Here is a 25227-nt window from a genome sequence, read left to right on the forward strand (position 1 = left end):
TGTAAAATTTCACTCATTTCCCTTACTATAAAATATAAAATATCATATAAAATATCATATATAAAATATCAATGTCATATAAAATATCAATGTCCTATGATGGGCTGGAATTCCCTCCATTCCCAAGTTTAGTAGCAGGAGTTCTGGGTTCTTATTAATTTGAAATTGTAAAATTTCACTCATTTCCCTTACTATTTCCGCCCAGTACTGCCTAGCTACCTCACACGACCACCACATATGATAGAGGGAGCCCTCATGTTTCCTACATTTCCAGCATTTATTAGACATATTCAAATTCCCTAGCGCAATCTTCTTTGGTGTCATGTACCAACGATAAATCATTTTGTAAATGTTCTCTTTAATGCTAGTACATGTCGTTGTCTTCATTGTAGTCTTCCACAAGTATTCCCATGCCTCCATTGTTATTTCTTTGTTAAAATTTATAGCCCATTTCACCATTTGTGTTTTAACTGTCTCATCCTCAGTATACCATTTCAACAGTACTTGGTATACCTTGGATATTCTTTTCTTATCTTCTTTAAGAAGGGTCTGCTCTAGTTCCGAATTCTCTATTCGTATGCCTCCCTTTGCAGAGTCCGAATTATATAAGTCTCTGATCTGTCTATACTGGAACCAATCATAATGAGGTGATAGTTCCTCTTGCGTCTTTATTCTGAGTTTAGATAGTTCAATTCTAGTTATTTCTTTATAAGTTAAACGTTGTTCATTATCAACAACTCTCGGGTCTATCACCTCATATGGAACTACCCACAAAGGAGTTCCTTCTTGTAGATAAATTCTGTACTTCTTCCAAATTGTATATAGACTTCTCCGTATAAAATGATGCAGGAACATCGAGTTGACCTTTACTTTATCGTGCCATAGGTATGCGTGCCATCCAAATATTTTTTTGTATCCCTCTAGGGCTAATAATTTCTTGTTCTTTAATGTCATCCACTCTTTCAGCCACACTAGGCAGATTGCATCGTGATAGAGTCTCAGATTGGGCAGTTGCATTCCGCCTCTTTCCTTTGCATCTTGTAAAACTTTCATTTTCACTCGAGGCTTCTTGCCTGCCCATACAAAATCTGATAATTTCCTCTGCCATTTTTCAAATTGTTTAGAGTCTCTGATGATTGGTATTGTCTGTAGCAAAAACATAACTCTTGGTAACACATTCATCTTAACTGCTGCAATCCTACCCAACCATGACAAATTCAGCCTATTCCATTTAATCAAGTCTCTCTCTATCTGAATCCATAGTTTTTCATAATTGTTTTTAAATAGGTCTATATTCTTTGCAGTCAGTTCAATTCCCAGATATTTCACCTTGCTTGTTACTTCACAGTCCGTTATTTCCGTTAACAATTGTTGTTTCTGCTTAATCATGTTTTTACATAATATCTTTGACTTCTTTTTATTAATATAGAAACCTGCCAAGTCTCCAAACTCCTTAATCTTATCAATCACTTTTGGCATGTTCTCCAATGGGTCCTCTACGATTAACATTATATCATCCGCAAATGCTCTGACCTTGTATGAATAGTCCTTAATTTTTATTCCTCGAATTTCCTCGTCTTGTCGTATTTGTATCGTCAGGATCTCCAATACTAAAATGAACAACAGTGGAGACAACGGGCAACCTTGTCTTGTTCCTTTACTAATAGTCAATTTCTTAGTCAATTCATCATTCACCACAATTGCTGCAGTCTGGTCTCTGTAGATTTCCTTGATTGCTCTGATGAATCTTTCTCCCAGTTGTAGCTTTTCCATAGTGGCAAACATAAAATCCCAGTTTAAATTGTCAAACGCCTTTTCAGCATCAACAAAGAAGAAACCAACCTCTTTGTCACAACGCTTATCATAATATTCAATAGCATTAATCACTGTCCTTAAATTGTCTCTGATTTGTCTGTCTGGCAAAAAACCTGCTTGTTCCTCCTCTATGATTTCCGAGAGCCACCCCTTCAATCTCTCCGCCAGTATCTTCGCAAAGATTTTATAGTCATTGTTAAGTAACGATATCGGTCTGTAATTTTTCACATTAGTCAAGTCTTGGCCCTCTTTTGGGATCAGTGATATGTTCGCTTCACTCCAGGTATCTGGAATCCTTTGATCCCTTAAAACTCCATTGATCACCTCTTTTAGGAATGGTGCCAGTTCATTGGCCATTGTCTTATAAAATTTAGCCGTAAGTCCATCTGGCCCTGGCGCCTTTCCTAGATTTGCAGATTGTATTGCCTTACTTATTTCCTCGTCTGTTACTTCACTGTTCAGTTTATTTCTCCAAGCTTCCGAGATTTCTGGAAGTTTCGTTTTCTCCAAGTATGACGCTATTGATTCTTTATTTACTTCTTTCTTATTGTACAGCTTAGCGTAGAATTTATAAAAGGCTCTACTAATGGTAGTCTGTTCCAAATACGTTTTGTTGTCTTCACAAATTTTGTTTATTATTTTCTTTTCCCTTCTCTTCTTCAATTGCCATGCCAGGTACTTCCCAGGTTTATTTGCACCTTCAAATACTTTCTGATTCAGTCTTTTAAGGTTCCACTCCAATTCTTTGTTACTCATTGCTGTTAGCTGTTCTTGAAGTATTTTAATTTCCTGATATAATTTCTTTTTCCCTGGTCTCTTTTTTAGCTGTATTTCTTTGGCTTTTATTTTCTCCTCAATCTCTTGTCTTTTTTCCTCTTTTTTCTTTCTTGCTCTACCATTTAAGTCCATTAGTATGCCCCTTATAACCGCCTTATAAGCATCCCAAACTTTGTCAGTTGGTACCTCTTTGTTCACATTATACTGTATGAAGAACTTTGTCTCTCTTCTCAATATCTCCATATTCTCGCCTTCTTGTAGCAAGTCCTCATTTATTCTCCATGCTTTCCTTTTTCTCCTTTTCCCTAATTTCCACATAATTGGGTTGTGATCTGAGCCTATCATCGGCATTATTTCTACCTCCTTAGTCCATAACGCTAAGTCTTTTGAGGCCCAGATCATGTCAATTCTTGATAATGTAGAGTGCCTTGCAGAATAAAAAGTAAACTGTCTGCTTTTGGGATATTCTCTCCTCCATACATCTTCCAGAGTCTCTTGTTGAATCAACTCAAAAAAGAGCTTTGGTAATAATCCTCTTTTCTTTTGTGCCGTTATTGTCTTTTTATCTAATTCCAAATCTGTCACTCCATTGAAGTCTCCAGCAAGAATTATCTGGTCATATGAAAGATCGTCTAAATGCTTCCTCAAATCCTCAAAGAAGCTTTCTTTTGCACCGTTAGGCGCATAAACTCCGACTACCAACACTCTCTTTAAATTCCAAATACATTCCACTGCTACAAATCTGGCTTCCACATCTTTCATTACAAATTTTGGCTGTAGCTCCTCTTTTACATACAACACCACTCCTCTTTTTTTCTTGCTTGAGGCCGCTACAAATTCCTTGCCCAATTTTCCCAATTTTAAATATTTTACATCCTGCTTTCGAATATGAGTCTCTTGCAAGCAAACAATGTCACCTTTTTGTTTTAATAGCCAGTGGAAGATATTTTTCCTCTTATTCGGTGAGTTTAGTCCATTTACATTCCAAGATAATACTTTACACTCCATACTCATAATCTTGTTGGTAAGTCTTTTTCATTGTCCCTTATAAATCGCTCCATCTCCCGCTCAGATCTAATGCGCTTTTTGGCACCTCCAAATTCAAAGGACACACCTTCTGGAAGCTCCCATCTGTACCTGATTTTCATGTCCTTCAACATCTGGACTAGCGCTTTATATTTTTTCCGATCTAGTAACACTGATCTGGGTAATTCCTTCATTATGATAATTGTCTTGCCATCGATCTCCAATGGATCTTGAAACTGTTTAGTCACAATCTTCTCTTTCATGTTTCGTGTTGTAAATTGCACAATCACATCTCTTGGTACTTTCCTCTGGGTTGCAATTCTCGAATTCACGCGATATGCCACATCAAGGATAGCCACAACTTCCTCCTCCTCCTTCCCCAGGTATTCAGCTAACACCTCAGTCATCTGTTCTTGCGCTGTCTTTCCTTCTATCTCCGGCAAACCGCGAAATCTGAGCTGCTTTTCCATGTGTTTACTTTCCGCAATCGCCATCCTTCCCCTCATCAGTCTCATCTCCGTTTGTTGCGTGTCTGCTAAGTTCTCCATCGCTCCTTCTACTGTTTTAACTCTCTGCTGCGTCCCTTGTAATTCGTTTTGTATTGTTTCCATACCTTTCTTCACCTCTGACAGCTCCGATTTTACTTCTGACAGCTCCGATTTTACTGTCTGTTTAACCTCTTTAATCAGCTCCAATTTCATGTCTTTAAATTCCTTGATCACCTCTAAAAGTTTTTTGTCCAGGTTTTCTATTGCCGATTGCCACTCTTTTTTCGACATCGTGGGGCTTGCTTTAGCTCGCTCCCACGAGTCCGCTCTCTTCCTTAACTCCGTGGCGTTGAATTTAGTACCTTTTTTATTTCAAATGTCCCGGTCTTCTTGCGTAAATTAATTTTTAAAGGGTCCAAAATGTCGGGCGTCTTTTCTCTATGGTCTCTCTATGATTTTGTAATCCAAAATGGCCTACTTCCTTTTCCGCTGAGGCCGCGACCCTTCCCCTCTCAAAGATGGCGATTCCCTTCTTCCTGCCCTCCAGCAAGGGCCGCTTCTCTCCAGCCACTCTATTGTTGTTACGCACTTCCTGTCTCCCGTCTTCCCACAGCAGATCTCGCGATGGTGTCTTTTTCTCACAGCTCCAAAACCACAGGTATTCAAAACAATAGTCCAATTTCTTTAATAACTTCTTTAAACTTAGTCTCTTTTCAAATACAACTCCTGCCGAGTCTTCCCCTCCTTTTCACTAGTCTGTTGCAGTTTAAAAATCTACTTTTTTTCCTCTCTCTTTTTATCAATCTGTCCCGTATCGGAAGATAGTGATCTTTACCTTCCCTTCACTTTTCTCGGGTTGTAATCGCTGTTTCGATTTTAAGTTCCCTCTCCGCTTCTTCTCCCAATCGAAGCTTGGGTATGTAGGTCTTATGCCAACCGAATTGGCCCCAAAACTGCCGCAGAGATTGTAGCCGACCCGTCGCAGGGTGGGACCTCAAGGATCGGGAGGGGACCCGTTGCGCAGAGCCCCCCCTCGTCCGAGATCAACGCGCCCTAGGGTCTCGAGCGTTCTTTGTCTGCTCTCCGCCTGAGAGCAGTCGGCCGCGGGCTATTTTCACCCCGCCGGCCGCTTAAAACGGCAGTCCGGTCAGCTCCGCAACTGGAGCTGCTTCAGACCTCCATAGATCCCAAACCGGAAGTCTGCTTGAATGTGATTCTGACTGACCAAAGGTGAGCAAGAAAATTGCTATTTACAATCCGGTAGAATAGTAAATTAGGAGAGGGAGAGTAACTATGAAATCAAAGCTGGATTCATTAAGATGATGCTGGATTGTTAACCCTTCAAATTAAACGTCCCTTTGCTGAATGTTTTAAGGAAGGCCTTCAGTGGCATCTGCTGTGGAACTGGAACCTGGCACCTGGTTTCATTAGTCAAACACACACGCCCATTTGCTTGGACCCATGTGGCTTTTGAGCAACAACAGCTTCACTACACCTCTGGGCTTGAGGGCCTGGGACTGCTTTCTCCTTCATATGGACTCATAAGACCCCAGATCAGATTTAGAGTCGGGCTCAGAGCTGATAATACCACCAAAGCAGTCTTTGCTTTGGTGGTATTACAGATTAACATGGACATCTCTGGGGAATTTATAGATCTGAGTTGTTTTTCTGTTTGTCTTTGGATTATTGTTCCAGAGTTGGTTTATTTTGGGCTGTGAAACCTAAATAATAAATGAATAACAGGCTTAAGGAATAATCTCTGGTATTTCTCAGACTTGTTTTGTCCAATTTGTAGAGCTGCCTTTTTTTTGGATGCTCTTGAATATCCTCCTGAGCCAACAACATGAAAAAGAGCATTAGATTGATTTTTATTTTTTAAGATTATCTTTTTTTATTCCTGACTCCCCAATACAACGTTGTTGAAAACGCCCTCGTTACAATGAAAGAATATCTGGGGTAGCTTAGAGTTAGGGATGACAATCAAATTTCTCATCCTTGCCATCTGGACCTGAAAATTCCCATTGAGATTTCACTTTTTCTTTGTTAATTGAACTCATGATTTAGTTTTTGGCTTCTTCAACAGGAAGATTTCCCCCCTGCTTGGACAGCAGGAAGCTCCACATGAGGTTCTGCCCAATCCAGGCACAAGATGTGTGGCTTCCATATTTTCCCCTGATGAGCTAGATATTTTTTTTAAAAAATCCTTTAATCTGGCTCACTGGGGATTTGTGGGGTGACCTGTGGCCAATCTGGGGAAGGGGGCAGAGCTAAACTCTGTCTTTAAATGGTAGTGCTGTGCTCCAGTTTCCTTTCCTCTTTTTAAGCCCTTCTAGAATCATAGAACTGGAAGGGACCTTACAGACCACCTTGTTCAACCCACTACCCAATGTAGGAACAGCTAAAGCATCCAAGAATCTACAGACTTTATACCACGGCTCAGCTGGGAAAGAGGAAAAGGGAGGTTGTGAGGCGGGGGTGGGGGGTGGGACATGATTTCTGCAGATATGATGGAAGAAAAGGGGAGGGGTGATGGCAGCAGCAAGCACAGTGGGGGTGGGGCATGTGGATATAGATGGTGTCTCCCTCTGCTTCCATGCTGATCACTGCAGGAGCACATGAGCAATTCCTAAATGGAAGCAGACTATACTCATTTACACCAACCCTTTCCTGTAAAATACATATATTTTTCCAGCATCATTTGCACATTGAGAGCCAGTTTGGTGTAGTGGTTAAGAGCGGTGTGACTCTAATCTGGAGAGGTGGGTTTGATTCCCCACTCCTCCACTTGAAGCCAGCTGGGTGACCTTGGGTCAGTCACACCTTCTAGGAGCTCTCTCAGCCCCACCCACCTCACAGGGTGATTGTTGTGAGGATAATAATAACATACTTGTAAACTGCTGAGTGGGTGTAAAGTTGCCGTAAGGGTGGTATATAAATCGAATGTTGTTGTTGTTATAATTTAAAAATATTATACATTACATCCTATGTATACATGGTATGCAAGATAGCTTTACACACACACACTGTGTAGCGTGCATACACAATACAGACTAATCCCCAAAACCATCAGTGAAGAGCAGAGAACTGAAACCACTGAGAAAATATCAGCAGAAACAATATATTTATTTATTTAAAACATTTACATACCACCTTTCCACACAAATAGAGTCCCCAAGGCAGAAAACAACAGATATTAAAGCATTAAAATAACATAAATAAACACACATGCCCACACAACCAGGGATGAGGGCCAGTAAAAGGTTACTGGGGATATGCCAAACAAAACAAAAAAGATCTACTGCCCCATCTCAGGCCCATAGCAGAGAAAGAAAGGCCAGTTTAGACTCAATAATGAATGATACTACATTTATCAGCCATTCAGGGTTAACTGCTGGGGCCCAGGAACACACACACCAAATCAGATTTGTAAATAACCATTTGCGTGATCACTTGTGATGCTTAAAAATGACCTCCAGGCAAAAAAGCTTTAAAAAGTTGGGTCTTTGTAGCCCCAAATGACTGAAGAGGGAACTTGTAGAGTTAGGGGGAAATGTAGGTCTACTTCCAAGGTTGCTGCATAATCCCATGTCATCACTCAAACATGAGCTTCCTTGTTGTCAGTGCACTCCTGGAACATGTAAAGGGTGTGTATAGTACTGACATAAGGCCTGGTGCCTTACGGACTAGGTTTCTGCGCTTATGAATGTAGCCTCTAGAGAAGTAATATAAGGAGGCTATCTGTGCAGCTGGTTTCCATTTGATGAGCTGGCATTGCAACATCAGTTATAAAACATGCACACACTCAATTTGGAACAGCCAAGTGACAACGCTCTGGCTGCGAAATGTGCCTCCAGGGACAGGAGTCGGCCCTGTATTACATGTAGATGCTTTACACGTGGGAAACAGAGCTGAGCAAGTGGTAGCAGGAATGAAAATCTATGGCAGGCAAAGAAACTCCATTGTGTGACGTGAGGTTCACATCCAGACTCCACAAGACGTTCAGCTGCTACTGTTGTTGTGCACTGAATGTTTTGCTCAGACTGATGCTGAATTTCCAGAACTGATTCTGGGCTTTGGATTCCAGAATTGCTCTTCAGAGATCTGAAGGTGGGCCTGGAATGGCCAAATTTTTGCCATCCCTGCGTGGAATAGCACAACAAGGAGAGAGAATCGCGGTGAGAACTGGCAGAAACAAAAGCAAGATAACCCACAATATACTGACTAAGATGTAATAAGACACAGTCAATAGAGCAATGAAGCAAAGAATCCTTCTGTGGAAAATATTCTAATATAGAAATGTATAGTTGTATGTCTGTCATATAAGGTCTCTTTACCCAAAGTGAGTAAATTCTTAAAGTGCTATTGCAAATTGGTGAAAGATATACACACTGGAAACACAGGATGCAAATAGTTAAGGTGCTAGTCCTCAAAGAGTAATCATATTGCACATGGAAATATTAAAGTGCATGAATAGCAGCATATAACAGAATTTGTCTACAGAGCATATCCAACAATCAAACATGAGTCCAACAGTGAAGAAAGTCCAAAAAGCACTTGTATCACAATGGTATTAGAGGAAATAAGACTTGACACGAAGGTTCTTCATTAGGTGGCTGTGGAGAGTGAAGAGTCTCATAAATACTCTAACGGGCTATCTGGATCCTCATTGGCCCATTTCAATATTAATCTTTTTCAAAGAGTCACAGTCAAACAGCAATCATGTTGCAAAAACACAGAAGTAACAAAGTAGAAAATTAGTTAATTAGTTGCAAAGTGGCCTGAGAGCCTTTGGTTAGTCTTCAAGATGCTACTGGACTTTTTACTATTTTGCTTCATGGGGTGTTATTTACCAGGTTATGTTATTTACCTCTGTGCAATGGAGGGCTTCATGGGCCAATTCCTTACGTTAAGACTCTGTTAAAGGGGCAGGACTCTTTTTTTTTTCTCCAGGATGATGGCAACCGTGTTGGTGCACAGTTTAAGGAGCAGCTGGATGTGTGTTGGCTGATTGTGCTGAAAGGGTGGCGTAGCTGAGCCAGGCCTCTGGGCCAATGGCAGGACCTTTACGGCAATCCAAAACGTTCCTGAGCATGGCAAAGTTCTCAGCAGTTAACATTTAAAAAGGGAACCACAGTGGATGGAGCCTTAGTACTGCCTCAAAGCTTTCTGGCCCCCTCAGCCAGATAGAGCACTCTGCACATGTTCAGAGCCTCTCTTTATTTCTGTCTTATGTATTTCAGATGTGCACACTGGCATTCAGTACAGGGTTTAAGCCCAGAATCAAGCTAAAAAGTGTTTGGGGTGCCACATTCCCTACCCCCTCCCACCCCCATGCTGGTCCCAGCTCCAGCTACACCCCTCTTAGAATCCACCTATTGCAGTATCTGCCTCTGCCAACCAGAGAGATTAGTTTGTCTTTCCTGTTTCTGAGCTCTGTAATAGATATTTTTTTTATTGTGGAAAAAGCGTGCAATATGTAGCAAGCCAAAAGGCTGACATAGACAAGTGAGTACCGCATCCACCTGGCTTAGCAGGGCCTGGCAGAACTGCTTGAGTCAATACATGACTACATTTCAGTTTGATGGGCATAGGAGGGGGGGGTTCAAAAGGCTGGCTGGCAGGTTGAAAACACCTGGAGGTTTTCCTTGGTTTTGTTTGGGTGGAGCCAGACACCTCAAGCTAAAACAGCCTGGTTGATGTTTATTACAATGTATGTGGGGTTGAGCCCTCCTATCCGAGGGGCCCTGGAGAATTTGTTTTTGAAGACAAAGAACCATTTGCACAGAAACTTGCTTTCTGTGGAAATGGTTCCTCTTCAAAAAAACAAAGTTAGGCACTCTCAGCTTCTCCACAGTGGCTGAATTAACATAACAGGAAATTCAGGACAATTTTTTAAAGAGGATGCTAGAAAACTGTAGCAATGGTGGGTTGGAAATCTGCTTATTTGCAAATGTACATGCTATGCTGCTAGTCCTTAAAAGTGTGAGGGCAGTGCCTGCTAGAAAATAGAAGTGATCATACTTCTGCTCACTTTCTGCAATCCAAACCTCTAATATGTATTGGATGTGGATTTAAATTGTCTCATGCTGCATAATCCTCCCTGACTCTCAGTGAAAAAGGCAGACTATAAATGACATAAATCAGTCAATATACACCCAGAACTGGTTCAAGGTTGTTTTAATACCCTAAACAGGGCAGGTTAGTCAGCCCACTATCTCTCATGATGTTTTAGAGGATACTTTATGAGCAACAGCAACCAGGTCTGTGGTCCATACAAATCTAGAGATACACACAACATTAATAACTATTATTGGCCCTCCTCCATGATTTTGATTTTGTGTTTGTGTTTATTGAATTATTTAATAACAACAGCAACAACTACAACATTCGATTTATATACCGCCCTTAATGCCCACTCAGAGAGGTTTACAAAGTATGTTATTATCATCCCCACAACAAAACACCCTGTGAGGTGGGTGGGGCTGAGAGAGCTCTGAGAGAGCTGTGACTGACCCAAGGTCACCCAGCTGGCTTCAAGCGGAGGAGTGGGGAATCAAACCCAGCTCTCCAGATTAGAGTCCTCCACTACACCAAATTATTTTATATGTTGTTTTGGATGTTCAAATGTTTGCTGCCTTGGCGAGCCTATTTGGGTGGAAAGTCAGCATTAAAATATTTTAAATAAATAATAGTAGGATTTATCATAGTGGGGCAGAGCCTGGAATTTTCCCAGAATTACAATCTATCTCCAGCTTACAGAGATCAGTTCCTCTGGAGGAAATGGTATCTTTGGAGGGTGCAGTCTAGGGCATCCTGTCTCCACTGAGCTTCCTCCCCACCCCCAAAATCCTCTTTCCCAGGCTCCCCTCAATCAACAGGAATTTCCCAAGTCTGAATCGTCAACCTCAAATCTAGATATCCTCACACATTGTCTTTATCACTGCTCTTTTTCCTCCCTAGGTGTTCCTGGCCCCCCAGGCCCCAGAGGATTCAGAGGAGAACTTGGCGGAAAGGGCCCCCCCGGAAGCAGAGGACCAAAAGGTGACCCTGGGAGTATGGGGCCACCTGGTCTGCAGGGAGCTCGTGGGCCCGCAGGCCCCCCAGGTCCACAAGGCGAGAGAGGATCGGTGGGCCCAAAAGGCCTCTCTGGATTCAAAGGCAGCAAGGGAAGCTTCGGACAATCTGGTGCCAAAGGTCAGGCAGGCCCAAAGGGGGATGTGGGGCCTCCAGGGCTAGATGGTTCTCCTGGGCCAGCTGGACCTGCTGGCCCACAGGGAAGCCCAGGAATTCCAGGCAAACCAGGGCCACCAGGCCTAACCGGGCCACCAGGGCCAAAGGGAGATCCTGGGTTAAGAGGCCGGGCAGGGTTACCAGGACCACCCGGGCCACCGGGAGCATGAGGTTGCTCCAAAAAGAGTGGAAGGTGTGGGCAGCTGAATGGGGCCTCTGCAGCTGCTAACACCTGGATGCCCCCCACTGAAGGTGGCAAGAACAGTTGTCCTACTGATGCCTGCCCTCATTTATTCAGCACCAAACTGCCAGGACTTGTTTCCAGCAGCGAGTTTAGGAAATGAAACTTCCTGCACTGAGGAATCTCCAAAGGCAAAGAGTCGCCACTGCTGTCTCCGTACCACCACTTGTCTTGTTTTAAGCACCTTCATTGCTTTCCCCTTCCTGCATCCAGTTCCGTCCAGTCTTCGGAGGACCTCTTTGCTCCTGCCGTCCATGTGCAGGAAAATATGGCAAAGATGTTTTAGAGGCAAGGTTAAAGTTCTTAATGTGTGCCGATTTCAGTGTCTGTGTACATATGTATAAAAAGTTGCCATCTTCTTTCCTAGCTCTGCTCCTGTGCCTTTAGTGCAGAATGTTATGACATGGCATTTCTTCCGTGGCTTGTCTCCATAGCTGGGGACAGCATTTCATTATGCCAAGTTGTTATTAAAGGCACAAGAGAAGAGCTAGTAAAAAAAAAGGCATCCTTTTATAAGCAAGCCCACTTTCTACTTTTCACTTTGCTTTGCTCTCAAAGGAACCCAAAACTGTAAGCCAGCTACGAAGGGCCTGTGCACAGTGATAGAGCACCTGCTTTGCAGGCTAAAGGGCCTCAGTTCAATCATTGGCCATCTCCATTCAAAATGATCTCAGATTGGACAGCTTGCCTGACGTCTGCTGCCAGTCAGAGGGACTATACCAAACAGCTTCAAGGCAGCTTCAGATCTTCATTAGCAAAGTTTCCTGTGGTCATTGGAGGGGCTGTGGCTCGGTGGAAACCCCTCTGCTTTGCATGCAGAACATCCTAGGTTCAATCCCCGGCATCACCAGTTAAAAGGACCGGGTAGTAGGTATTGTGAAAAACCTCTGCCTGAGACCTTGGAGAGCTGCTGCCAGTCTGAGTAGACAATACTGACCTTAATGGGCTGATTTAGTATAAGGCAGCTTCATGGTAAGTGAAGAAACTGGCCTTTGTTGTTGTGCCAGTATCATTGCTAGGAAAAGGAAGAAAGGGGGTGGGTGTGCCTTGCTTGTTCATTTAATTTTTATTTAGAGATGTTGCGGAAACCAGATTTTATACTCTGGAAACTTCTTTGCATTGGGTGAAACTCTGAGCTCTGCCTCTCCAAGATTCCTTTTGTGCTGTCCTTTAGTTTGGAATTGCCATGATTCATTCACTTAGTTTTAACAGAGAACCCAGATGATGCCACTGGCAACCTGTTACACTCCAGGATTTTCAGTATTCTATTTCCATATTTTTTTTCAGATCTCTTATGTGGCAATTTTTTAAACATAAAAAGCAGTTCCAATGCTAGCCATCCAGATGTAGACTGACAAAGCACTACTGAGACTTTCTGAGTCTACTGACCCTTTATTTGTCCTGCTGCTTTCAGATTGATTAATCAATTACGTCCTGGTTAGTTCCTGGCTGGTCCAGCCCTGCCATTCATGGTTAATAATCAATGCAAAAGCACTGCTTTTCCGTTGGTAGTCAAAGCCACTCTCGTTATTTTTATTTGAAAGTTCACAATTGCACTATAACTACAATAAAAATAATAAAAATAGTGAGGAGTGAGTTAGACTGCAAGGAGAAAAGCAGTACTTAATTTCCTCTCCCTGCCTTTGATAATTAAAAATTGATTCCCGAAGAGATGGCTAGTCGCAGAGAGAACAGAAGGTAAGTAAAACAGTGGGACAAATGGAGAATTTTCAGGAAGAAAAGGAACTTCAGAATTCAGCACTTACTTCTCTGAATAGTCAGATTGTACCCATCTGGGCAAGTGTTGCTGAAACCCCAGTTTTTATTCCATTTGCGGATGAATGTGGAAAAACGATGACTGAATAGCACAAAGAGAGCTAAACTACAAGTGACGCCTGGCACGTGTTCTTCAAGTGTCGGATTATGCAGTTTCACCTGGGAACTGTAGTTTTAAAAGAGCCCCTCCACATCCCTGTGAAGAGGATGGTTGAAAATACAAGCAAAATTAGATTTGAAGTGTAGTTCTTGTAGGCTAGTGTAGTTTATGGGCCCTTAATCCCCCTCCCTCCCTTGGAATCTGCCAGGTCTTAAAAGAAAAGTTGAGAGAGAACTGGGAGAGAGGAACTTTGCAATTCCACCCAGTGGAGGGGAGGGGGAGGCTGAGACTAAAAGCTAAGCAGTGGGAGGGGTGAAAAAAGAAAAGGTTTTGGTTAGTGCCCTTAACTCCTTAGCTGCTGAAGTACTGTGGTTGAAAAGACAAGCAAAATAAGTTTTGAAGCATTTTTCTAGTGTAGTTTATGGGCACAAACCTTTAGTCCCCACCCCCCACCCCCAGATGGAATCTGCCAGATCTTAAAAGAATAGTTGCAAGATTGCTGGGGGAGAGGAACTTTGCAATTCCACCCAGAGTGGGAGGAGGGAGGGAGAGACCTGGCAGATTCCACCTGTGGGGTGGTGGTGGTGGAATTAAGGCTTGTGCTCATAAACTACACTAGAAAAATGCTTGAAACCTGATTTTGCTTGTATTTTCAACTGGCCCTCCACAGCAAACCCAAGGGGCTCTTTTAATACTACAGTTCCCAGGTAAAATTGCATCACCCAACACTCGAACACGTGCCAGGCATCGCCTGTAGTTTAGCTCTCAGTTTCAAAGCTCTTTGGGGAGGCAAAGGGTAAAGTTTCCCTCTTCTTCATGTACTCAAAGGAACTGCTCCTACCTCTGACTGGCTCCTTTGCTAGAATGAAGGGTAGATGGTGAGCTTCCAGCCAAACCACCCCCTTTATTAATTTGCAGAGGAGATGAGAGTCAAAACTTTTTATTTGGGGGGTGGGTAGTGGATTGTCCCCTGCCATTCAGATCTGTCCACCTCCTCCTCTGCCATTCTGAGAGTGACTCTGAGTTTCTTGCCTTGAACCTTGTGATCTGGTTGTCTGAGAGCAAAGCTACAAGTGACAAATGACACTTGAAGGGCAAGTGAACAGACTCACGTGTATTCCTCCCTGTTCACTTGCACTCCACTTGCACTCCACTTGATCACATACTGTTCACTTGCTGTTCAAGTGTCATTCATCACTTGTAGCTTGGCCTTGATTGAGCTCTTCTTTTCTTGCAATACTCTGTACATCCCAGCAAAAACGTACATCTACCATCATCTGTTCTCTTGCAGTCTAAAACGGTCTAGATCAGGGAGAGGAGGTGTGAGCAAGTCCAGCGATTTTGCACCCTCCAGTCAAACCAGCTTGAGGGGGGGGGGGGTTGCAATGGCATGCAAATGTTGAAGCCTTATTTATGGCTACCTAATGAGATGATTCATTGTGAGCAGGGGCAGGGAGGAAAAGCAGCCTCTCCAATTAGTGTGGCCCAGAAACGAAACCAATTCCCACCATCACCCCTAGAGCCCTGAGATTTCTCATTGTTCCAAATATTTTGGTCCAGAAAAACATCCAGCCATATCCAAGTGTCCTGAGTAAGGTGATGGGTTCCGTCTAACAATCTGGGCTGGATCCACATAATATATTCAAGTCTGATCACATCCTAGCCACACAGCAATGGAGAGAGGTGAATCTACGGTTTTCTATCCTGTCTCCGCTAGAGTAATTCACAGAAGACAAAAAGCAATACGCACCCCCAGTATCACTGGCTGAGGAAGCACCTTGGCTGGTTGGATGCAGCTGGCAGGACCATCGTTACGTGGGTGCACCATACAGCGCAAACACTGCACCTCGGTGATGTTGCAAGGGATCCTGGGAACTGTTTATGTCTCAGCTCTTACCTTTAGAATGTAGCTGCCCTCCCCACAGGCCTAAAAAGACTGCTATACAATCTGCCCCTTCATGACCTGCCAGTGCTCTAAAGTCAGCTATGCGAGTGTTGCAGTTGGTTACTGTGCTTCCCATTGTGTGTGTGTGTGTGTGTGCGCGTGTATGTGCATGCATGCATGCACATTTGTTTGTGGTGGTGTGTGTTCATTCCATGGTGCAGCTGGTTTGCGTCATCTTTCCCCTTCAGCTGTATAACTCCGTTATCTACATACAATATGACAACCACATGTATAATTCCCAGACCAATAAAGTTATGAATGTGCAGGTGTGGAATGGCTGCCTGACTTCCTTGGGTGGGGCAGGGAGAGAGGAAAAGCTACTCTCTATTAAAAAATTTACCTGCTGGCTCCATAAACCAACATAGCTGACGTGGTATAGGGGTCAGAGGGCCAGACTAAGATCTGGGAGATCCAGGTGCTGAGTGACTGTGGATGTCACACACTCTCAACCTAACCTTTCACACGTGTTGTAGGATAAAATGCCAGAAAGGAGAATGATATACTAAGTTGCTTTGAGTCACCACTAGGGGAAAAACCAGGGTATAAATATATAAATAAGTAAAGTTTGGGAATGACAGAGGTTCTCTCAATCCGGATATATACCGGGAATTCTGTGTTGATATTTAATACTTGGGGAAAACAATTCAGATCAGGAACATGTTGGATATGGAGAGGGACTTAAGGCTCCCTTGTGCCATTTTCCTGACGTGAAACAGACCCCAGGAGTCTCTGTTTCTGCCACTGAGCAATTTTACGTGTACTGATGGGCTTCCCGGGGCCTTTTTGGATCAGGAAAGGGGTGGTGGTGATGGTTTAAACCCAATTCTTGCTCCACACTGTGGTCCTAATCGGAATCAGTCCTTCACACGCCTGAGAATCAAGATTCAAAAATTGCTGGGAGCTCCCAAACACAACTCCCAATGCATGTCTGGGTTTGACAGCACCTGAGGCAGACTCAGAAACAGCGTAATGTGGAGTTTGGCCCTGAGGTCGGATTAAGCACTGGTAGAGCACTCGCTTTACATGGAGAAAGGTCCAGGATTTAAGCCCTGGCATGTCCAGTTGAAGGATATCAGGGAATAGGTAGCTAGCAGGAAAGATCTTCCTCTGCCTTCCATGAACAGTAACTTGTTTTATCCCAGTGTGGCGTGGCAGCCTTCTAGGGCCATTTCAGCTCAACAAACTAGTGCAGGGAAGGGGGCTTAAACCATCACACCGCGACACCAATCAAAACCCGATCATCTCCTGCCTGAAAATTAAACTTCAAAAAACACCAGGAATTCATGGAATTCCCTTGTAATTGAACCCTTGTGAGATCCAAGGGAGTGATTGCCAGAGGGGATGAACTGAGCTCGATGAATCATTCGTCTGTACATTGTATAAGGTGGCTTCATAAGAAATGCTGCATGGCCATCAGTCAATTCAGAAGCCCAGTTCAAAGCACATTGAAAACTGCCACACTGCTTTTCACATGTGTACACTAACAGGAAAAAAGAGGGGAAAGCATTTTAAAGTGGCAGGGGTACATTTGACCAAAGCATCCCAGGGGAAAGCCAACACTTTCTTATGCCTTTCACAGCAGTTGATATTGCTGGCCTGGATGCTTTGGAATTCTTCACTTGTTGACTTCCCCACATCAAACGACCACTGAAGGCACAAGTACAGAGCCAGGGTTTTTCCTGGTTAGCTAATAACACAAACTGCCAGCCATGAGACCAGATCGGCTCTACTAAATGTTTGCATGGCAAGCCCTATTATGAGCTCTTGGAGCATCTCCTGTGATTAATAACACAGTTGCTGTTTGTGGTTCCTTGACCTAAACAAACAGGAGTCTGCACAAGCTCAGAGATTCCCATTTGTTGCTGCTTCACCTGATCTACGACTCTTTGTGAATCATCTCTTCCCATCGGCAGGCTGGACAATGACTTATTTGCCAGGGATGATTGTGGAAGGGGTGCCTCAGAACTTCTACCCGTTCCTCTGATGCTGTGACTTAAGCATGATCATTTTGGGAAGAGGGAGGGTGGGCGTCTTCATTTCTGTCCTCCTTGCATTTACAAGGATGTCAGCGAGTCCTCAGAACTTCCACCATGCAATATGTTAATGATCCTTAATTGCAAGTCCACATGATTTACACACACACTATAATCTGGCTGTTCCACACAGCACATGCAGCAAACAGGCTCTGTGGCGCCTTCTCAACTTGACTCCCAGCTGTGAGCATCTGGAGAACAGATCTCCATGGCCGCTTGGCCACTCCCTGATGCACAGAGGGTCCTGCCTGCTCCAGAGGGAAAGCGAAAAAATTGAAAACCTGATTTTCTTCATCCTCTGAGGAATGTTGGAGATCTATTTAGGGCATTCATTTTGATGATACAAACAGGCCAGCCTCACTGACCAGAAACAAGAGAACTGAACCAGCAGGCACAGTGCTTTCTGGGTAGAACACATTCTGGCCTGTCAATTGTGGTCCAGCTGTGGTGTTGATAAGGTAAAGGCAGTGCAAGGAGATGTTTTTTAGCAAGAGCTCCATCTAGTGAATCCTCTGTCATAGCTCTGAAATGCCTCAAGGGCATGACCCACCACATCATTTTATGCTAATATATATGCTGAGGCAAGATGTAGGAATTCGTCATCACAACATGCATCAGAGGCCTGCTGGAGCACTCATAAGAGTGGGGATCATGGTACAAAGAAGGCAATTAGTGAGGTTCTCCATTAAAGGTATAGGAGCCTTGCCTTGCCAAAAGATTAAACAGCAGCTTTACTTGTTAAGACCTCCAATACTCAAGCAAATTAATCCCTGCTATTTTGGGAAATACATACTATTGGGGGGAGACAGGACTTGAGGGCACCAAGGCCGTTTTCACACTGCTTACCGGCCATGGAACATCGTGCCAAGCTCCCAGAATGACAGCGTCTTCCTGGTGCGATTTCACGTGAGAATCGTTCTCGAGCGAAATCGCACCAAGAAGATGCTGTCATTCCAGGAGCTTGGTGCAATGTCCCATGGCTGCTAAGCAGTGTGAAAACAGCCTAAATCTAGAAGGTGTCTAGATCAGGTATGGCTGTGTCAAGTGATCAGGAAAAAGGCTGTCCTAGCCAGCTCTTGTGCCTTTAATGGCAGCCTGATATTCAAAACATCAGCAAATAATTTTCACGGCGCACAGATAAAAATGATTGATGTTTATAAATCTGTATCATATGCCCCAAAGCAGGGCCTAATAAAAAAATAGCATCCCTAGAAAATTGAGGGGCCCCCTCCCCGCCTTTAGTAGGAGTTCTCTAGCAGGACTCTTGAGCCTTTCATATGACAGTCAAAAATTCAACAGGTGAAGGTGTTCTATTGCTATATTGCTTGACTGTAGCACAGAGGGAGCTAGTGTCATATGTTAGCAGTGACCCAGGAAGATTCTGCCACAAACTTCCTATATGTTCATAAACTAGCTTCTTTCTCTCCCCCACCCCCACCCCCGCCCAAACACTAATGTTGTTTAACTTTACGGGGGGCTGTTGTAAAGATTACAAGACACTGAGGGTGAACTACTTTGAATACTGAATGTGCAAGATAACTATCATCAAACTTTATCCAGGAAGTAAATATTTGTAAATTTTCCAACCAGCAAGAATTTCTATTGTTTTTGAGGCACAAAATCAAATACTTTGGGAGAGGAAAGATTGGGAGGGGGGACCAACGTGTTTATTTATCTGGAAATGCTTTCATGATGCTATATTTGATCTCAGGGAAGAACTACACCAGCCAGAGAAATGCCAAGACCCCAAGTTGGTCGGATGGCCCTGAGGAATTTGGTTGTGAGCTGCCTAAATTCTGACCAGTTTTTCCCCATGGGGGGAGGGGACACAACACGGAATTATCAGATCAACAGGAACAATTTCACAACAAGTTGAAGCTCTTTGGGAGGATGAAGGCTGAAATCCTAAGCTCACGTGCCGTGGATGACATCCCAATGAACTCAGCAGAACTTTTTGCCAAGTAGACGTGTAGGGTCGGGCTCGGTGTTACTGAGGAACCAAAGGCTGGCAACGGAGGCTGTAAACACTGCGTAGTTGAGCTTACAAGAATGTTTAGATGTCTTGAAGGTCAAACCCGATGAGATGCTGGAAGATTCAGGACTGGTTTTCCAGCATGTTTCCTTTTAAATAATAGTGGCCTGATTCAGGTTGTGGCTGAGGCACAGGGTAAACTCTTTGCCACTTCACCATTTCCCTTACCACAGGCTCTCCAGTGAAGCTGCTATTGGACCTGATCGGGAAACATACAACTTGTTTATTTACCCCGTTCCTTCAAGGGGCTCAGGATAGGTTACATCCTTTCCTTCCCCTATTGGATCTCCACAACAGCCATGTGAGGTAGATTAGTCCAAAAGATAGTGAGTGGACCAAGGTCACCGAGCCCACTATAAGACGGTGGCATGATGTAGGATTTCAACCTCAGTTTTCTTTGTTCTGGTCCAACATGCCCAGGCTCAGTAAGGGCTTCCAATAACCTGGAGGGAAAAAAGATCTTGCCCCTTTAACAGAGGTGTAATAAGTGGGCATGAGCAGTGGAAGCTTTTCATGGCACAGAGATAAATAACATCCCATTAAGTGTCTGCTAAAGGGGCAGGACATTTTTCTCTCTAGGTTGTTGGCAGCCCTAGTGCCTGTGCGTCACCCCAGTGGGGCACGTAGCAGCTCTGCAGAGGCCGTTTGCATTTCTGGATGACGTCGAAAGAAACAGTTCAACCGTGATCCAAACACTGTGGTCCAAAACCCAAATCAGTACTTTTTGCACATCTCATGTTGAACAATATCAAGGACAGCGCCCATGAAAGTCCTTTCTCTGCAAGATGTAGAGAACCATAGAATTAGGGTTTTTTTTCTAAAGCATAGAAAGACCAAAGATCTCACTTTTATATTGTCCATCCTTCAAGGAGATCAGGGCATAAACACATGAAGCTGCCTTGTACCGAATCAGACCGTTGGTCTATGGTGGTCAGTATTGCTTACTCAAACTGCCAGCAGCTCGTCAGAGTTTTTCCATTTCATCTACAGCTTGGTCCTTTTAAACTGGAGATGAACCTGGAATTGAACCTGGGACTGGGACTTTCGGCAAGCAATGCAGATGCTCTGCCACTGGGACATGGCCTTATCTGCAGGACAGCATGCAGGATTCTCCCTTCCCCGATTTATCTCCGCAGAAGGTAGATTAGGCTAAGACAGCTGGCCAAAAGTCACCCAGCAAGCATCAGTGGGGATTTAGCCTGCGGTCTTCCACAGCCGTGTCCATCATACAAACCCTACTCCACACTGGCTCCGCAGTGCATGTATGTCTGGCACGAAGTGGTTGCCAACTTCCCTCTTTAAAACAGGTGCAAGAGACACCACTGGAATTTAAAACACACTGTGTGAATTTGAAACACGCTGTGCAAAGAGAAACAGTGGCAAGAAGGAACTTTTGAGCTGAAAAACAACCAGAGGAGAAGGGTTAAGCCACCTCTTCTACCCTTATGCTGCCCTCTTACAGCTGCTTTTCTTTTTTATCTTTTTAAAAAAGTTAAGATACTTCTATATCTCCCATATAAGGTTGAATGTGGCCCTTGGTCTCCACAAATCTTGGTTTATGCATTCCTGGTCTCTTTGCCAGCAACCTTTGCAACTGCATCCGGGGTCTGAGGTGAAGGAAGGCAAGAGGACTCTGTTCAGAATGGGCTCTAATCAAGGCTTTTTTCAGGGGGAACACAGGGGAACGGAGTTCTGGAACCTCTTGAAAATGGTCACATGGCTGGTGGCCCCGCCCCCTGATCTCCAGACAGAGGGGAGTTTAGATTGACCTCCGTGCCGCTGAGCGGCGCAGAGGACAATCTAACCTCCCCTCTGTCTGGAGATCAGGGGGCGGGGCCACCAGCCATGTGACCATTTTTTCCGAGGGCAACCCACTGAGTTCCACCACCCCTTTTCCCAGAAAAAAAGCCCTGGCTCTAATCATATGACACATCTGATGCTGCTTCAGTCAGGGATGTGTTTGTAATCCGGGAAGGTTCTTCCCCTATTGGCCCAAAGTAGGCCTAAAATATACACCATGTCAACTGCTGATCATTTGCTGACCTTTCTTAACTTGGTCAGAGATTTGCTGACCCACTCCATGTTGCTGCAGCTGGCTAATAACCACCAACTCTTTCAGCTGCAGACAGGAAAAGAATGATGTTCTAAATTCTTGGCCAAGTACTAAACAGACATTTCATGTTTTTCACTTCCCTGACTGCTTCTCGTCTAGTTTGCCTCTCTAGTTCCTCTTTTGCTAAGATCTCATTCATTCTATAGGCCTGAACATGGAGTGCTGCTCACAAAAGGAAAAGTTTATATAGAACAGATAAAGAAACGTTGGTATCTAGGACTGTGAACAACCCTGACCTGGATGGTCGTTATCGTTAGCCTGAATTTTGCCAGATCTTGGAAGTTAAGCAGGGTTGGCCATGGCCCATGAATAATGCTTAAATGGGAGACCAATAAGGGAAATCCAGGTATGCCACACAGAGGCAGGCAATGGCAAATCACCTCTGTTCCTCTCTTGCCTTGAAAACCTTATGGGATTCCCATGTGTCAACTGCAACATGAAGACACTTTGTACACACACACACAAGAATAAGTGGCTTGTGAAGAAATATTTCATAAAGGAGGGGCTGTGACTTACTGGGATAGCATCTGTTTGGTATACCTAAAGCCAGGGCTCATTTTGAGGGGGAATACACCGGAACATAGTTCCAGCAGTTCCCAAAAGAGGTCATATGTCAGGTGGCCCCACCCACCTGACTCTTGGCCATTTTAGGCCCGTTTCAGCCTGGATTGGGGCCAAAACGGCCCAGATCGGGCCTCTGACGGGTGGTGGATCACTCTCCCGCTCAGCAGTGGCCTGATCCTGACCATTTTGGGCCCCTTTTCAGCCATTTTCAGCCCCTTTTTACCATTTTGGGCCCAATTTTGGCCCTGAATGGCCAGAATTGGGCCCAAAACAGCCAGGATAGGTAATGTCAGGGGGTGTGACATATGCAAATCAGTTAGGCCATCCGGTGATGGCAAGGGGCGTGGCATATGCTAATGAGTTTTTCTAATTAATTCCTCCAGCTCTTTTTCTATGAAATGACCCCTGCCTAAAGCCCTAGGTTCAATTCCTAGCATCTCCAAGGTTTCTTTTTATTTGGATCAGGGAGGAAATGATGTGAAAGACCTCTGTTTGGTGACCCTATCAGTCAGAATAGACAATGCTGACCTTGGTAGACCAATGGGCTCATTCAGGATAAGGCAGTTTAATGTGTTCCCTGATAAGTTCTTTTACATAAACCCCAATAAATAGGAATTGCACAACTCCACACAGAATAAGTTGCACACCTAGTTTATTCTGCCAATATGAGCAGTTTTACTTCTATATTTGGAGCAGGCTGATGATTTTTAGCTGTTTGGATGTCTGGATGTAATAACAGTCTGGATAAGGCCCAGTAAACTAAGCTCAGTCCAAGTAGCATTAAGTTGCTGTTGTTTGAGCATATTGAGCATATTTAAAGAGTCCATCTGTACTGGGCAGATTTGCACACTCCTCGAAGGAGCAGATACTCACCTTGGGAATTCAGTTAGATCTATGGCTACAAATGAATGCATGGGTGTATCTTACAGTATGTAGCACCTGAAGTAGCTTGTGCACCAGATGCTACCATGCTACCATCAGTCAGCAGGATCTGACCAGGGTTATCCATGCTGTGATAAAATCTAGACTAGGCTATTGCAATGCATTTACATAGGGTTACCTTTGCAGGCTGCTTGGAAGCCTTAAATTAGCTCAGAATGCAGAACATCAACTGCTGAGGCTCAAAACTATCAAGGTCACATCTCCCCAACATTATAAAAACTACAATGGGTACCAATTCTATTTCGAGGTGTTGGCCATTACCTTTGAAGCCCCAAACAGTCTGTGACTAGGGTATCTAAGACCCCATTGATGTGCCCACCCATCAACTTGTTGTTTGCCAAGGCCAATCTGTTAAGATTGCTCTAGCTTTGAATTTCATGCATTGAGCAGTGGGTTGAACTAGATGGCCTTGAAGGTCTCTTCTTACTCTAGGACTCTGTCTGAATCTCTGGATCCACTATAGCAAGAACTGCTTTCTTCAGACACTGGGAGCAGCCAGTTTCCCTGGGAATGTAACAGTTTCCTAGCAGTCCAGTTTCTGGAGGTGGAGTCTCCTGAGGGGTCCTCGCTGCTGGGGATCCTTGAAATATAATCTCTGGCTCGCAAAGGCTATCCCCTATCATTTCATCCCCTTGCCTGCCTGGCCAGAGAGACGCCATGAGTGCTGATGTCTAATTGTAGGGTGGAATTAGAACAAAGCACGTCCTCCCCTCCTTCTCCAAACATCCCCTCTCCCTACCATCCTACAGTATGGGAACAGCCAACACCGTGGGAAATAGCTGGACGGATGACGGTCTTCAAATCAAATGAAGGGTTGAATAAAGCCACAAACCCCCTGAGATCTGGAAGGGCTGATCCAAGGAGGAGGGGGAGGTATTATTTGATTTCCACTCCTAAAAATAGAGCATTCCAATGCAAACAAAATTAAGTTTCTTACTAGCAGAGAGGCAGAAAAAATGTGAGGGAAAGAACTTTGGAGGGGCAACCAGGGCGGCTTCCACACAAAGACGATTCTTTGTGTAGCTTTTGTTGCTGCTGCCAATGCAGAGGTATTCACATTGGCAGCTTAGCATCCACGTGAATGTTTTCCTCGCACTTCCTTGCCTCAGACCCCCACAGCCACCATTTCCCCACCATCACTGGAGGGCTTTTACCAAAAAAATCTGGAACTGCCAGATTACTATAAACAGGGTTTTTTTCCAGCTGGAACGCAGTGGAACGGAGTTCTGGCACCTCTTGAAAATGGTCACATGGCCGGTGGCCCTGCCCCCTGATCTCCAGACAGAGGGGAGTTTAGATAGCTCTCCGTGCTGCGTTTGGCGCGGAGGGTGATCTAAACTCCCCTCTGTCTGGAGATCAGGGGGCAGGGACACCGTCCATGTGACCATTTTTGCCAAGGGTGATTTAAACTTTTAAAAACTCCCTCCTTGTTCCAGCTGACCCAAAGTTACATCATTGTGCAGTCCTGAGTTCCACCACGGAGTTCCACCACCTCTTTTCCCAGAAAAAAAGCCCTGACTATAACATTATAACAGTGGCCATGGAGAAAGACGAAAAGAAGCTGGCGGGTGCATGTTGAAACTAGAAGAGAAAAGAGAGTGAATAGAAAAGGACAATGTAGCCAGGAATGTGCATTCTTCGTGCTTCTGGAGATGCGTTATGCAGTCATGGAGTTTGGAACTGGATGTTTAAAGAGAACCAAGCCTCTAGCCCTTATCATATAGTTGGATCTGAAGTTTCCTTGCAGCTGTGCAAGAGTCACTTCTGCTCATGCTAGATGTTTGCTTTCCTCCTGCAGGCTCCCCACCCTGTCCCCCGGGTCTGCCAACCCCCAGGAGAGGCATTTTGGGAGCCACAGCAGGCTGCCACAGTAAGGGGAAGTGATAATGTTTCATTCCACTCGCAGTGCTTAAGAGAACAATACTTGTGAAAGCAATACTGGGTGGGATCTCAAAGTCAGGCGGAGGCTGACCAGGATTTTAATTGTTTGGGAAGTGGGGATGCCATCCTCAGCATCATTCTTGGCTCTTCCTTCTCTAATAAACCGTACACATGATGCAGTTGTTATACAAGTTATAAATTCGGCCTCAGTTTTCAGAGCTGGCATCCTCCTTAGTACTGTTCAGATAGGGACTTGGGGTTGCA

At 44.2% G+C, this 25227-nt stretch overlaps 1 protein-coding gene across 1 annotated transcript in view; it reads left to right on the plus strand.

The window, feature by feature from the left end:
• The window catches only part of SCARA3 (scavenger receptor class A member 3), a 42853-nt gene extending 27181 nt beyond the window's left edge, over positions 1-15672 (plus strand). The window contains exon 6 of the mRNA XM_054972401.1: positions 11067-15672. Coding sequence (XP_054828376.1) covers positions 11067-11506 — 440 coding nt within the window. The 3' untranslated portion in view covers positions 11507-15672. The remainder of the gene's footprint in view (positions 1-11066) is intronic.
• The last annotated feature ends 9555 nt before the right edge of the window (positions 15673-25227 follow it).

The sequence above is a fragment of the Eublepharis macularius genome, chromosome 1 (genome assembly GCF_028583425.1).
Source record: "Eublepharis macularius isolate TG4126 chromosome 1, MPM_Emac_v1.0, whole genome shotgun sequence".
Classification (NCBI taxonomy): Eukaryota; Metazoa; Chordata; class Lepidosauria; order Squamata; family Eublepharidae; genus Eublepharis; species Eublepharis macularius.